The 14,811-nt window shown below is 46.5% G+C and overlaps 1 protein-coding gene across 1 annotated transcript in view; it reads left to right on the top strand.

Moving 5' to 3' along the window:
• The window catches only part of DRAXIN (dorsal inhibitory axon guidance protein), a 97,548-nt gene that overhangs the window by 37,143 nt on the left and 45,594 nt on the right, over positions 1-14,811 (top strand). The window contains exon 2 of the mRNA XM_089658148.1: positions 12,786-13,184. Within this exon, the coding sequence (XP_089514274.1) occupies positions 12,803-13,184 (382 nt within the window). The 5' untranslated portion in view covers positions 12,786-12,802. The remainder of the gene's footprint in view (positions 1-12,785; positions 13,185-14,811) is intronic.

The following is a 14,811-nucleotide window of genomic DNA, read 5'->3' as shown; positions in this document are numbered from 1 at the left end:
AAAGTGGTTGTAAACCCTTGCATATACCCAGTGAAGTGACTGATCTCAGGTGATACACAGAGATGAAACAAATCCTCCTACATACAGTATCTCCTAGAAGTGAGTACACTCCTCACATTTTTGTAAATATTTTATTCTATCTTTTCATGTGACAATACTGAAGAAATGACACTTTGCTACAATGTGACGTAGTGAGTGTACAGCTTGTATAACATGCAAATTTGCCGTCCCCTCAAGATAACTCAACACTCAGCCATTAATGTCTAAACCGCTGCCAACAAAATTGAGTCCACCCCTAAGTGAAAATGTCCAAATTGGGCCAAATTAGCCGTTTTCCTTCCCTGGTGTCACGTGATTCGTTAGTGTTACAAGGTCTCAGGTGTGAATGGGGAGCGGGTGGGTTACATTTGGTGTTATCGCTCTCACTCTCTCATACTGGTCACTGGAAGTTCAACATGGCACCTCATGGCAAAGAACTCTCTGGGAATATGAAAAAAAGAATTGTTGCTCTACATAAAGATGGCCATGGCTGTAAGAAGACTGCCAAGACCCAGAAACTGAGCTGCAGCACGGTGGCCAAGACCATACAGTGGTTTAACAGGACAGGTTCCACTCAGAACAGGGCTCACCATGGTCGACCTAAGAAGTTGCTCAGTGTCATATCCAGAGGTTGTCTTTGGGAAATAGACATAAGAGTGCTGCTAGCATTGCTGCAGAGGTTGAAGGGGTGGAGGGGTCAGCCTGTCAGTGCTCAGACCATACGCCGCACACTGCACCAAATTGGTCTGCATGGCTGTCATCCCAGAAGGAAGTCTCTTCTAAAGATGATGCACAAGAAAGCCTGCAAACAGTTTGCTGAAGACAAGCAGACTAAGGACATGGATTACTGGAACCATGTCCTGTGGTCTGATGACACCAAGATAAACTGATTTGGTTCAGGTGGTGTCAAGCGTGTGTGGTGGCAACCAGGTGAGGAGTACAAAGACAAGTGTGTCTTGCCTACAGTCAAGCATGGTGGTGAGAGTGTCATTGTCTGGGGCTGCATGAGTGCTGCTGGCACTGGGGGGCTACAGTTCATTGAGGGAATTTTAACCAATAGCTTACCAGGAAAGTTTTATTTTATTATGTCCAATGTGTTTAACTTAAAAATGCTGAGAGTTTAATACTACTTTAAGCAATTCTACTGGCTGCTACCTAATGGGTTCCTCTATGCCAGCGGTCCCCAACCTCCCCAGCTCCAAGGTCCATCCTCACGGAAGACAACCCCCCCATGGACTGGGGGAAAGGGGAAGGGGGTTGGATTTGTGCAGCCTGTCACCTAGGGGAGGGCAATCTGCCACCTGGGGGGGGATTCAAGGAGCAGGATGGAAAACCTTTCTTGCACCAACAGAATTCTAATGGTGGAAACAATGCACAAAAGAAAGCAGTTTAATACTTCTGAGATTGCACTGAAGTAGCCGGTCTGGATGAAAATGTAAAGGCTTTTGATCAAAATGAGTGGCCTGAATGATGGCAACATGGAATGCTCTGACCATTATTCAGAATTTCCATATGAATGTCTGAATACAATTTAGTAGTGTATGGCCAGCTCTAGGTGGTAATATATCTGGCTGGCCTTGTCCATGGCAGTCCATGGCAGTCCCTGGCTAGAAGATGAAAAGTAGTGCAAATGAGGTCAGTTACTTCCTTTTCCTTCATGTAGATCAGGGGTCTCCAAGTTATGTCCCATGGGCCAAATCCAGCCAGCTGCATGATTTTATCAGACCCTCGGATGTAAGGGGGACTTTGATTGGAACTCTGATGTAAAGGGGCTCTGATGGGAACCCTGAAGGAAAGGAGATTTTAACGGGTCTTCTGATGTAAGTTGGACTTTCATATAAGGAAAACTTTGATTGGGACTTTGATGTTAGGGGGCTCTGATGGGGACCTTGATGTAACGGGGACTTTGGTGGGGACTCTGATGTAATGGGGACTCTGATGTAAAGGGAACCTTGATTGGGATTCTGATGTAACGGGGAGTTTGATGGGTACTCTGATGTACAGGGACTTTAATGGGGACTCTGATGTAAGGGGAACTCTAATGCAGGGGGGACTTTGATGGGGACTCTAATGAAAGGGGAACGTTGAAAAGGTACTCTGATGTAAGGGGGACTCTGATGGGGACTTCGATGTAAGGGAGCTCTGATGGGGACCCTGATGTAACAGGGACTTTGGTGGGGACTCTGATGTAAAGGGAACCTTGATGGGAATTCTGATGTAACGGGGACTTTGATGGGTACTCTGATGTACAGGGACTTTAATGGGGACTCTGATGTAAGGGGAACTCTGATGCAGGGGGGACTTTGATGGGGACTCTGATGTAAGGGGAACTTTGATAGGGACTCTGATGTAATGGGGATTTTGATGGGTACTCTGATATATGCAGGGGGGACTTTGATGGGGACTCTGATGTAAGGGGGACTCTGAAGGGGACTTCAATGTAAGGGGGCTCTGATGGGGACCCTGATGTATTGGGAACTTTGATGTAAAGGGGACCTTGATGGGGATTCTAATGTAACAGGGACTTTGATGTGGACTCTGATATACAGAGGACTCTGACGCAGGGGGGACTTTGATGGGGACTCTAATGTACTGGGGATTTTGATGGGTACTCTGATGTAAGAGGACTTCGATGTAAAGGGGACCTTGATGGGGATTCTGATGTAAGGGGGCTCTGATGGGGACCCTGATATAATGGGGATTTTGATGGGGCTCCTAATGTAGGCTGGTCTCTGATGTAAGGGGAACTTTGATCGGGACTGCGATGTAAAGGGGCTCTGATGGGGACCCTGATGTAATGGAGACTTTGATGGAGACTCTGATGTAAGGGGGGCTCTGATTTTAGGGGATTTTGATGGGGGACCCTGGACTAAGAAGTACTCTGATGTAAGGAGGAATTGAAGGGGACTCTGGCATAGGTGGGGACTCTGATGGAGACTCTGATGTAAAGGGAGACTTTGATGAGGACTGTGATAAAGGGGGGGGACTCTTGGAGCCTTTGATGTGAGGGGGGACTCTGACGGGGCCTTTGATGTGAGGAGGAACTTTGATGTAAGGGGAACTTCGATGGGGACTGTGATGTGGGGGGGAGGGGGACTCTGCTGGGTTAATGTTTATTTGGAATTTCTTTACGTTGTTTTACTTCACTTTTTCTCTGTTGTTCATATCATGCTTATTACAAGAAATCTCCAAGGAAATCTTATTCATTTATTTAAATTTAATTTGTGAATTCATAAAACTGATTTTTTTTTTTGGCCCCTGAATATTTGTAGCATGTACAGTGTGTGTGGCCCTCATACTGAAGAGTGTGGACACCCCTGGTCTAGATAGAACAGTTACCTCCATTGGATACACTACTAACAACCTGGAAAGTCTCTGTATGTGATAATGGGATCTTCCAGCAGTCCAGGTCCTCTGTACCCCCCCCAGGTGACCTCACCCTACTGTTGTTGCACAGGCTAAGGATCATCCTGACAGGCTTGGTAGGTAAAGGGTAACCAGGGGCGGACTGACCATTTGGAAACCCGGGCACTGCCCGAGGGCCCGGGGTCAGTAGGGGGCCCCATGAGATGCCCCTGGTACCTTTCTCATAGGCTTTTTGAGTTTGGGCAAGGACACAGGGGCCCCATGATCCCCTATTGCCCGGGGGCCCCATGAGTTGTCAGTCTGCTCCTGAGGGTAACTTTTTTTTTTTTCAAACAATAGTCTGTAGTTCCCCTGGGATAAGGACAGGCGCTCGCAGTACACAGACAGTATATACAAAAAGTGTATATAGGTATATGAGCCTGCCTGGAGAAAGATCATTTGTAAACAGCTGAGCGCCACCTTAAAGGGAACCTGTCAAAAATATAGAACGTGTGGCTTGAGATAGAAGGTACAGGCACTGTAGTTGAAATGAATTATATATTAAAAATAACAAATAAATAAATAAAAAATGAATACTTATATAACTTTCTTCCTGCAATAGGAGATAATATAATAAGTGGCACGGTACCTGACACCTTGGATAAGGCTGGGTCTATACCAGCTCCCTGCCAGGGCTCATTGGGAAAGTTCCTACTGCATCGTAGGAAAAGTGAGCTTCACACAGCTTTGAGCTGAGATACAAGGTACAATTTTAAAGTGGTATTAAACCCAAAAACAAACATTTATTATGCTGCTGATTACCAATTCATAGATGCGATGGATGCATTTGTTTTCTTTTTTAGATTTTCTTTCTTCAGTTTTCATCTGGTAATCCAGCTGTGTTTTAAAAGAACAGGCTCTCCTGCAGACTGTATCAGTTTATAGGGAGAAACTGTCATTTATAATTCCCTATCAATGACTTTATAGGGAGAAGGCAAACCATTTATCACTGAGAAGGGTGCTTACAATAATCAATGTTTATTTATGTAAAACCTTCTGCTACATGTCTTTGGTAAAACAAAATAACAATACACTACATTTATATTAATTGGTCTGTGTGAACATTATAGCTTCTACAAACTATGGTGTATATTTTGGAATTTATACAGCTTTTACTTTCTGACTGCCTATTACATTTCTTGAGGTGCTAAAATGCCAGGGAAGTCAAAATCCCTCCAAATGACCCCTTTTTGGAAAGTAGACACCCCAAGAAATTTACTTAGAGGTATGTTGAGTTTATGGAAGATTTTATTTTTTGCCACAAATTTTGGGAAAATGGCAAAAAATTGTTGTTTTTTTACACAAAGTGGTCACTTAAATGATATATTGCTCACACATGCCATGGGTATATGTGGAATTACACCCCAAAACACATTCTGCTACTTCTCCCAAGTATGGGGATACCACATGTGAGAGATTTTTTTAAAGCCTAGCCACATGCAGGCCCCCAAAATCCAATGACCACCTTTATTATTAAATCCTGTCAGGGCAGGGCTGTGGAATGGACAGGTAGGCCTAGTGGCAGGGTAACGCACTGGCTGACGACAACCACCACCAACAGACCGAAGTCCCTCAGGGCGCGGAGTCTAAGTCCCAGGCTGCCCTTCACCAGGGCCCCTGATGGTGGGGATGGACTTGACGCAGCCAGGTACCAGGTCGCGGCCCCCGAGACACCCCGGCTGCGGTAATGGCCGCCGCCAATGGCGTGTAGCTGGTGAGAATGACAATAGCGTAGTCAGGCAAGCTGGGTCGACAACAACGGGACAAAACGGTACAGAACAGTAGACAGAGAATCACAGGTCACGGGCCGGGTTCAGCAACGGAAGGTCAGATCGAAGGAAAACACAGAGAATGGTCTTAATCACAAGCCGAGTCAGAATACCAGAAGAGTCACGAGCGTATACACAGAGCTGTAGGAAGACAAAGACACAAGACACAAGTGCAAAGAGCATGTGCGGGCCACAGGCTTATATGTCATCAGCCACACCCCTCTGGGGGATGGACCTCAGAGACCTGAAGGCATAAAAGGATTCCCACCATGCACAGCAGAATCCAAGATGGACGCCAGCACATGGAGTAACAAAACCTCAGGGAAAAGGTAGGACCTTGACAAATCCAATGACCACCTTTATTATTATTATTATTATTATACAGTATTTATATAGCATAAAGTTTTGGCATAAAGCATAAAAGGTTTGCTCTGCTCTGTACATTATAGGATTTCAAAGGGAATATTTCCTCATATAACTTCCTCACTGCCTATCACAGTTTCGGGGGCCCTAAAATGCCAGGAAAGTAAAAGCACCCCCCCCCCCCAAATGACCCCTTTTTGCAAAGTAGACACTCCAAGGAATTTGAATAAATGCTTGGTGAGTATTTTGCAGATATCATTTTTGTCACAGGGTTTTGAAAAAGAAAAAAGGTAAAGAAAAAATAATTTTTCATTCTCTTTGTTCATTTTCTATTTTGTGGCTACATATGAGACCTGCAAAATACTTAACATGCCCCTTAGCAAATACCTGTATCTACTTTCCAAAAAGGGGTCATATCCCAAAAGGAAAAAAAAATCAGTGTTAGCTGGAGTCCAACTTAAATTTGTTAATGTATCTTAGTCTGCTAATACATCTTACTCCCCCCCCCCCCCAGATTGACAATGCTGTTGTCTGTTGTGCCCCCTGTGCTCCTTCATCCAGAGTGGGGGCACTCTAATATAGGAGGCAGGGGTGGACTGACAACTCATGGGGCCCCCGGGCAATAGGGGATCATGGGGCCCCTGTGTTCTTGCCCAAACTCAAAAAACCCTAAGAAAAAGGTACCAGGGGCATCTCATGGGGCCCCCCACTGACCCCGGGCCCTCGGGCAGTTCCCGAGTTTCCAAATGGTCAGTCCGCCCCTGATAGGAGGTATGTTACTGGCAAGATCACCAGGTAAAAACAAAGGGGGGAAAGTCTAAAAAAAGAAAATGAGCAGCCACCACATCTAATAGGTTGGTAAGCTGCACTGTATTACATTTTTGGTTTTGGGTTTAATACCTCTTTAAGTCATCGGGGGCCCAGATGGGGGTCACATATTTCTGCACTGCCATGACATTTATGTTATGTGATCAGTTTACGTGGAAATGGAGCTCGGCGCTCTTTGATCCGGTATCTCTTGTTCTTGTTTGCTCCATGCTGGCATGCATTGAGTTGTGCTTCGGATTAATTCCCAGCATGCATGAGGCTGAACGGGGAAACTTAATTTGGTGGAAATATGCAAATCAGGCAGCACATTTCCAATTTGCATAATTTTAGATAACATATTTGATGTCAATGTGTCTCTCAATTTTCTGTTCATTATTATTATTAGCGCCATTTGTTAAGAAGTTGGCAACTTGCTCCGGAGGGACGCGGCTGTGTGCGCTCCTGTGTGTGCCCAGGAATACCAAATGCTGGCAGTGATAACTGCATACTGTCATAGTGAATGGAGGGAATGTATTGTGCTTGGAAAGCTTAGCTCCATTTAGAAGAGCATGCAAGCCCTGCCAGGTGTTTATTACTGGGAAGTAGAAGGAAGCTGTGGTATAGTAAAAAGTGTTCTCTATCCGGTCTTGAGTCATGTACAGGCAGGGCTGCTGTTAGAAACCACGGGGCCCCCTAAAGCCAACCTGATAGGGCCCCCCAAAGTAAACAGTTTACTATGATTCAGTTATGAATGAACACAGTGAGTGACTGGTACCGATCACTCATTGTGTTCATTTAGAAAAAGAAGGGGCTGGGAAATGTGACTTATTTACCAGACCCTTCCCCCACTCTCCATCCTAAAGGATCCTATTGTGTGCTTGCAGCTGCCAGTGGGAAGGAAAGGAGGGAATACGGCAGCACTACGGGGGTGGAGGCACACAGGGGGGGCCAGGGCAGCAGGGGGAAATATATGGTACAAAGGGAGGGTGAAGGGAACGGTGAGGAGGCAGTTACTGGAAACGATCTCCTCTATGTCTCTCCCTGCAGCAGCTGAAAACCAGCGAAAGGGAGAAGAGAAGAAGCCAGCTTTCAGCTGCTGCAGAGAGAGAGACATACAGGAGATCGTTTCCAGCAGGGGCGGACTGACAACTCATGGGGCCCCCGGGCAATAGGGGATTATGGGGCCCCTGTGTCCTTGCCCAAACTCAAAAAGCCTATGAAAAAGGTACCAGGGGCATCTCATAGGGCCCCCTACTGACCCCGGGCCCTCGGGCAGTGCCCGAGTTTCCAAATGGTCAGTCCGCCCCTGGTTTCCAGTAATTGCCTCCCCCATTGTGCCAATCACCCTCCCTGCCCCCATCCAATTCACCCAGCTGCCTGGGTCCCCCTGTTGGTCTGGGCCCCATGCAGGAGGACTGGTGGTACCCCCTTATCCACAGCCCTGTGTACAGGGAATGGTGCTGCTTAGGTAGCTCTCCCAAGAGCTGTTTGCCTGAGTAGGGATTGGATATGCAAGGAGGAATACACCAAAGCAGAACATATTAAGTCCAGATTTAATTTTGTGTAGATCCTTGTAGATCCAGCGCATTTCAGGGGGTTCAAAGTGTTCTTCATCAGGGCTCCATTTAACAAATACAAGTTCATATTCAGTAAATTCTATTGACTAATATGTAAGTGATATAGAATATATAATACAAATTTAGAAACATGGGAAGATAATATAGCTATAAAATGTTTGAAAAAATTAATTTTATAGCTATTTTTTTATATATCTTTTTCCCATATTTCTTATCTGTAGCTGACTTCCCAAAGTTACATTGTATATCCCTATGTATCTATGCTCGTTATCCCATATCACTTATATACCAATCAATACTTTTTACTGATCAGGTGGATGCCCCATGGTTATATTTTATTAAAAGGTTATATTGTTTTCATGGATGATGTCTATGATTAGATTTTTTCATTAGAATATTGCACTGTTTAGCTGTACTTGCTCTTCTGAGGTGGCACTCCCTGGGAGGTAAGAGTTAACACTGCTGGCCAGGTTTTCCTGGGCTTTTTGGGGAGGTATCACCTTCTGCTGGGGCAAACACATAAAAAAGGGAGGGAACCACCTCTCGCAGAAGCTGTAGTTTGTAAGACAGCCGCAGGTATGGTTCCAGGTCTTCCTACTTAAACTGGTTGTAAACCTCAGACATGAAATATGAACAAAGCATATCCCACTATAGTGTGTACTTGTCTCCATTAAGAACACTAAGTGTCATTCTGTATGCTGCTTTATTACTTTTATTACTCTGATATCAGCATGAATCACTTCTGACAAGTTTCCCTGACACCAATAGAAAGAAAGGTGACACAAGAGGGATCTCCAGCACACAGCCTGTGACTGACAGCCTCAGCTCTGCTCCTGTGTGATGTGTGAAGATGGGGGTGTCCTCTCCCTCCAATCAGCTCTCAGAGCTCTCCTCACAGAGTTCTGTAGCGTGTAACTTCAGTTCTCCGCCCCCTGATTTCTTAACTCTCAGACAAGCTTTATACATTCTGGACTTTGAAAGGCTGTAGCATAGAGATGACTGTAGATAAACAGGTACAACTTATGTAGGAGAATTTGTATCATCTCCGTGTATCACCTGAGGCCAGTCACTTCATTTGGGTGTATGTAAGGGTTTACCACCACTTTAAGGAACTGTATAATGCTAAATATGTGAACTGCTTCTTGCACTTACAGCGGATTTACATCCACTCCCCCTGTTTTTTTTTATTTTATCCCTGTTTACTGGAAGGTGGTATCCAGGGGCGGACTGACAACTCATGGGGCCCCCGGGCAATAGGGGATCATGGGGCCCCTGCGTCCTTGCCCACACTCAAAAAATGCCTATGAAAGGTACCAGGGGCATTTCATGGGGCCCCCTACTGACCCTGGGCCCTCGGGCAGTGCCCGAGTTCTCGAATGGTCAGTCCGCCCCTGGTGGTATCTGCACATTTCAGATACTCACCCATCCAGTGGATCCAGTGTTGTACCCTCTTATGCCCTGCCACTGCTCTGTCTTGTGCTGCCATGCTGTTTCTGCTGTTATCAGGAGGCCTGGTGACTATTCCAGGTTCGGCGGGCGGGGCTCCTGATGACGTGCCGATAGACCCAACCCCCTCCTCTTCTCCTGAATGAAAGGCTATGCCTTTAAAAGGACTTTTCTCTCCTATTCAAGATATGACTACCTTGAGGGGCAATCAGGGGCACCAGTGGACTAACCAAGGGGCACCAAGAAGATTATGTATTGAAGATATTGTTATAGAACTGTTCATTTATATTATTGCAACAACTTCAGTAAAGAATGTTTACTGTTTTCTTACCCAAGAACTCAACATAGGGATGGTGGGAACGTCTCCTAATGGGCACAGCAGGTGTGTAGACCCAACTCAGCTCGGGGATGGTGGAAACCTCTGAGAATAGACAAGGTGTGTAGACCTGGGAACTCAACTCAGCTGATTGTGGGAACCATTCACAATAGACACAGAGGCTGTGTAGACCCAAAACCTCAGTGCATGGATGGTGGGCACTGTTCATAATGAACACAGAAGGCATGGAGACCCAGAAACTCAATGAAAGGATGGTGGGAACCCCTTATAATGGGCACATGAGGTATGCAGACCCAGAAACTCAATGCAAGGATGGGAAGAACCCTTCATAATGTGCACAGTGGGCTTGCCAACCCAGAAACCCTTCGCAGAGATCTCACCAACAGAATCCCTGAAGGATAGAAGAACCTTTCAGGGGGTCTTCTTTGTGGGAAGGAATTGATCCGTGGTGAATGTACAAACTTTATGCAGGTAGTTCACTCAAGGACTTTCAGTGCTAGAAGGCGAGGACGCTGCACACATAATAGTCAGTTGAAAGTCCACGGGGGAACGCAAAGGCATGCTCAGCGCAGGTAATGGCGTCTCGTGTAAAACACAATGAAATAAGATACGGGACGCTTAGCTTCTGTGCAGAGACATGATCCTGCTGTCTTGTAATGAGGTCTGTAATACAAGTGGGGTCATTTTTCTTCCTGACGTTTTACATCATCTCTACACCAGCCGAGGATGGTCTGTAATGTCACACTGTCCAGGCATGGGATTTCTCTGTCCCTGGGATTGGATGTATCAACCCTCTCCTACCAGTAGTGTTACATGTGTAGAATGTTACCATGCTGGTTGAAGAAGAATATATTAAAGCAGAACTTTCTTTCAGTCTTGCTCAGTTGTACTGGCTCCTCTCCTGGACTGAAATTACTTCCTCTGATTTCACTGCACTCTTTGATCTTCTCACAATCTTTATTAGAAGACAGATACTGCCTCCCATCCTGGCTGGAGGACGTCCAGCATCATCCAGCCCAGTGTTTTTTCTAACCAGGGTGCCACGAGCATGGGACCTAGTTTGCCTTGGATCAGCATCATAAGTTACCATGGTGGCCAGCGGCCAGCACCATAAAAAGAAATTACAAGCTAGGGCCAGAAGGCGCAGTCTCATTTGTTGCTTTGGTGATGACAGCCAGCTCACCGGGAACATGGCAACGCAAGACTCTGATCTAGGGCAGGTGGCATGAAGGGCTGCCCCCAGCATTTAAGAGAAGCTGTAAGTCCATCTCCTCCAGAACTACTCCACCTCCAGTCCTCTGCCATAGTCTAAAGGTAGGGCTCTGATGTGAAGTAGGAACTGTGTGATAGGGGGACTGTGCATTTTGGGTGCTCTATGTTGGGGGGGGGGGCTGTATGATTGGAGGATTCTATGACAGGAAGCACTGTGTGGTTGGGAGCTCTATGATTATGAGGCTATGTGCTGAAGGAACTCTGTGGTGATGAGGGACTCTGATGTGTTACCAGGCTCATGTATAGGGGGCCTCTGATGTATAGAGGAAACCCTGATGTGTTGGGAGGGCCTCTGATGTGGAGGGGGGACTCAGTGGTTGGAAAGAATATGATGTGATTGGGAGACTTTGATGTGATGGGTGATCCATGCATAGGGATCCTCTGATGTAGAGTGGGCTCTAATGTGATGGGGGGGCTATGGTGTGATGGGGGGGCCTATAATTTCAAGGGAAAACGCTATGAAGTTTATTTCACGAAGGCTATTGTGTGCAATGTCCCAGGCTCAAGTTTTCCATTGGTAAATAACATTCATATTTTTTACATTTTAGACTGGGGTGCCTCAAGACTTTGCATACTTTTAAAGAGTGTTACGAATAGAAAAAGTCTGGAAAACACCACTACACTCCAACCTGACTGTCCCTGTCTCACCTCTTTCTTTCATTCATTGGATTTCAGTTCCTTCAATCATAGAGCATCACATGTTGGCATTACCTGGGGCGGTCCGTATACAAATACAGCCTGTCTAGGAACTCCCATTCCCGCAGACTGACACCCACCAATTAAGGTATTTTGATATCAGGGAGAGCTGTAATTTTCCACTGTAATCGGCAGGACTGAGCTGTCAGTTTGACAGCTCAGTCCCACACGGTGCAGGAGACGGCTGGGTGGTGCAGATGCAGTAGAGGCTTGGTGCCCAAGACATGTGCCTTTTTTCAATACAAAAATAGTGCTACTCCCCATATTTCTTGTTTTCAAAGAGACCACGGGTGCTCGATCCATAGTTTTTCAGCTGTATACGATACTTAGTGAAAAAGGAATCCGCGCGACCGTAGCTGCTCTTAAGATTCGTGCATTTATTGAAAGACCACAGTGTAAAAGTTGCAAATACAAAAAGTTGACGTATTTCAGCCTACATGGCTTTAGTCATAACAATTTAATTATGAATAAAGCTGTGTAGGTTGAAACGCGTAAATTTTTTGTATTTGCAACTTTTACACTGTGGTCTTTCAATAAATGCACGAATCTTAAGAGCAATTACGGTCGTGCGGATCCTTTTTTCCACTAAGTATTGTATACAGCTGAAAAACTGTGGATCGGGCACCCATGGTCTCTTTGAAAGCAAGAAGTATGGGGAGTAGCACTATGTAATTTTATTTGCCTTGGCCCATTGGAAGCACACTGAATCATGTGGAGGGGGAGCCCTTCCACATACCTATTAGCATATAATGTATTTCTATGGCAGATTTTTGGGTTTGTCTGGAATGTGTTGGTCATTCAATGAAGTGACTCTGCCTTCTCACCAGTGGAATTACTTCCCGCTCTTCACATAATATTTCTTGATTAAAGCTACGCTTCTTTTAATTTCTCTCTATCAGAAAGTGCCTTCCCTCTAGTCTTGTCTGTTTGTAATCCGCTCGCTTCCTTTCATCCCCGTCACAGCTTCCTTTCGGTGAAAAGACGATAATTGATTCGCAATTTGTTAAAAAGCAGATGTTATCTTTTTGTCGCAGCATCCTTGTTAATTACACTCATGTTGTGATGTTTTTACAGGTGCGGAGTTCTGAAGAATGGTGTCTTTCTACAGCTGCCTCCTCCTGTTGGTTTTAATTACAAATGCCTTGATGGGTGCAAGTGCGCTCGAGCCCAGAGCCAAGCGCCGGAGAGTCTCCGATAAGTACGATGAAGATGTCTGGCTCCATCAGCACCATGACAGGCCTCACCGGAGGTCGGGGTTGGCCAAGAAGGAGAGGACTCACGGTGGAGAGGAGGTTAAGGGTTCCCTGCTCCAGGTGGGGGATGTTGGGCAGCCCGGGACTCTGAAGCAAGACAGACTGCAAAGTTTTGAACTCCCTTACAGTCAGAGGGAAAATCAGCCACCGGGGACGCATACGAAAGGACGCAAGCACAAGACGCAGAGGAGGTCAAATCAAAAGGTGAAACACCACAAAGGTAGGTTGTTACTGAGTGTAGCGCTAACTTGATAAATATACACTTATATAATTATATAAATCAATGTTAAGGTGCTGTTAAAGTGCAAAACGGTGACTAAAATAAGTATAGTCCATAACGTGTTCAAAACCCAAAAGAGTCTTCAAAAAGCTCCAATGCCTGGATTCGTGGATGAGGTGCTAAAGGTATAAAGATTGCGCACTCACCAGATACGCAATCCAAATGCGCATTCAAAGCAGATAATCCTAGGGTCCTCATATGGATCTGGTCAGATCTGGTCACAAAAGCCCCTCGCCACTTGATGGTGTTTGCCACGCATAGAGGAAAAAAGGCCGCTCTGCAGATGTAAAGGGCTCCCACCGGAGCCCAAAGAACAAAGGAGGCCAAATAGTGTGATACCTTATAGGCAAGGGGTATTTATTCCCAAAGACACACAGTATACAAGCAGAGGCAGGAGAGATACTGACCATACAAAGATAACAAATGGCCGCCGGGGCCCTTGTGGCGCCGGTCGGCGTGACGTCACACCGCTGTAGCCGCTCCCTAACGCGTTTCATGCGAAGGCACGTAGTCATAGGGGGTTAGCTTACCGTTAGCTAACCTATGTTAAAAAGTCCCCCCAGCAGCAGCGTGGGGAGACGACTATCAAGAGTCCAATGGCAGAGTGGCGGAGCAGAAGCAGCTTCAATTGAAGGCCATACACAGGACTAGTTTAAAAAGCGGAAGCCGTCAGCAGCGTGAGCAGACGACAGAGGCACATGGCGCAGGGTGGCGGTGGAGGCAGCAGTATTCGGAAGCCATACACAGGCCTAGGTTAAAAAGCGGAAGCCGTCAGCAGCGTGAGCAGACGACAGAGACACATGGCGCAGGGTGGCGGTGGAGGCAGCAGTATTCGGAAGCCATACACAGGCCTAGGTTAAAAAGCGGAAGCCGTCAGCAGCGTGAGCAGACGACAGAGACACATGGCGCAGGGTGGCGGTGGAGGCAGCAGTATTCGGAAGCCATACACAGGCCTAGGTTTAAAACTGGAACCCAGCAGCGTGAGCAGACGACAAAGACGCACATGGTAGAGGATGGATCTGGCAGCAGTATGAGAAGGCGGTACAGGGGCCCATGGCACAGTGTGGTGATGGGGGCTACAGCAACTGGATGCCAGAAAGTGGCCGATAGGGCTATATACTGCATGACTACATAGGTGGTTTTTATAGTACTTTATTTTGGCCTCCCTCTCAGCAGGTGTGAAAAAGGCCACCATTTTTGAACGGTAGCGAGGGTCCAACAAGGTGGACAGCCAAAAGTCATCGCTCTGTCTGATGGTTATTATTCGGCTGTCGCTACGCAAGCAACCGAGCATGCTATGGGCCATTTGTGCCAAGGAATGCGAGGGACTCCCTGCCTCCATCTCCACAGCATACTGCCACGGTGCGTCTGGGTCCTCTGTCTCCTCCTCCTCCTCTACCAGATGCTCCTGCTCCTCCACTCCTGTCCGCTGAGTGGAAAAACCACCCATTTCACTCAATAATTCCTGAGCACCAATGTCCTCCTCTACCTCCTCCTCTTCTTCCTGTCCTGCCCCCACAGGGGTCATGTGGCGTTGAGATCTGTGCGCCACGTCTACCGCACCCTG

The sequence above is a fragment of the Staurois parvus genome, unplaced genomic scaffold, assembly GCF_062004578.1.
Source record: "Staurois parvus isolate SC_StPar_1 unplaced genomic scaffold, SC_StPar_1.0 ptg001053l, whole genome shotgun sequence".
NCBI lineage: Eukaryota > Metazoa > Chordata > Amphibia > Anura > Ranidae > Staurois > Staurois parvus.
Note: the sequence above shows the minus strand (reverse complement) of the source record. Positions and strands in the feature narration are given on the sequence as shown.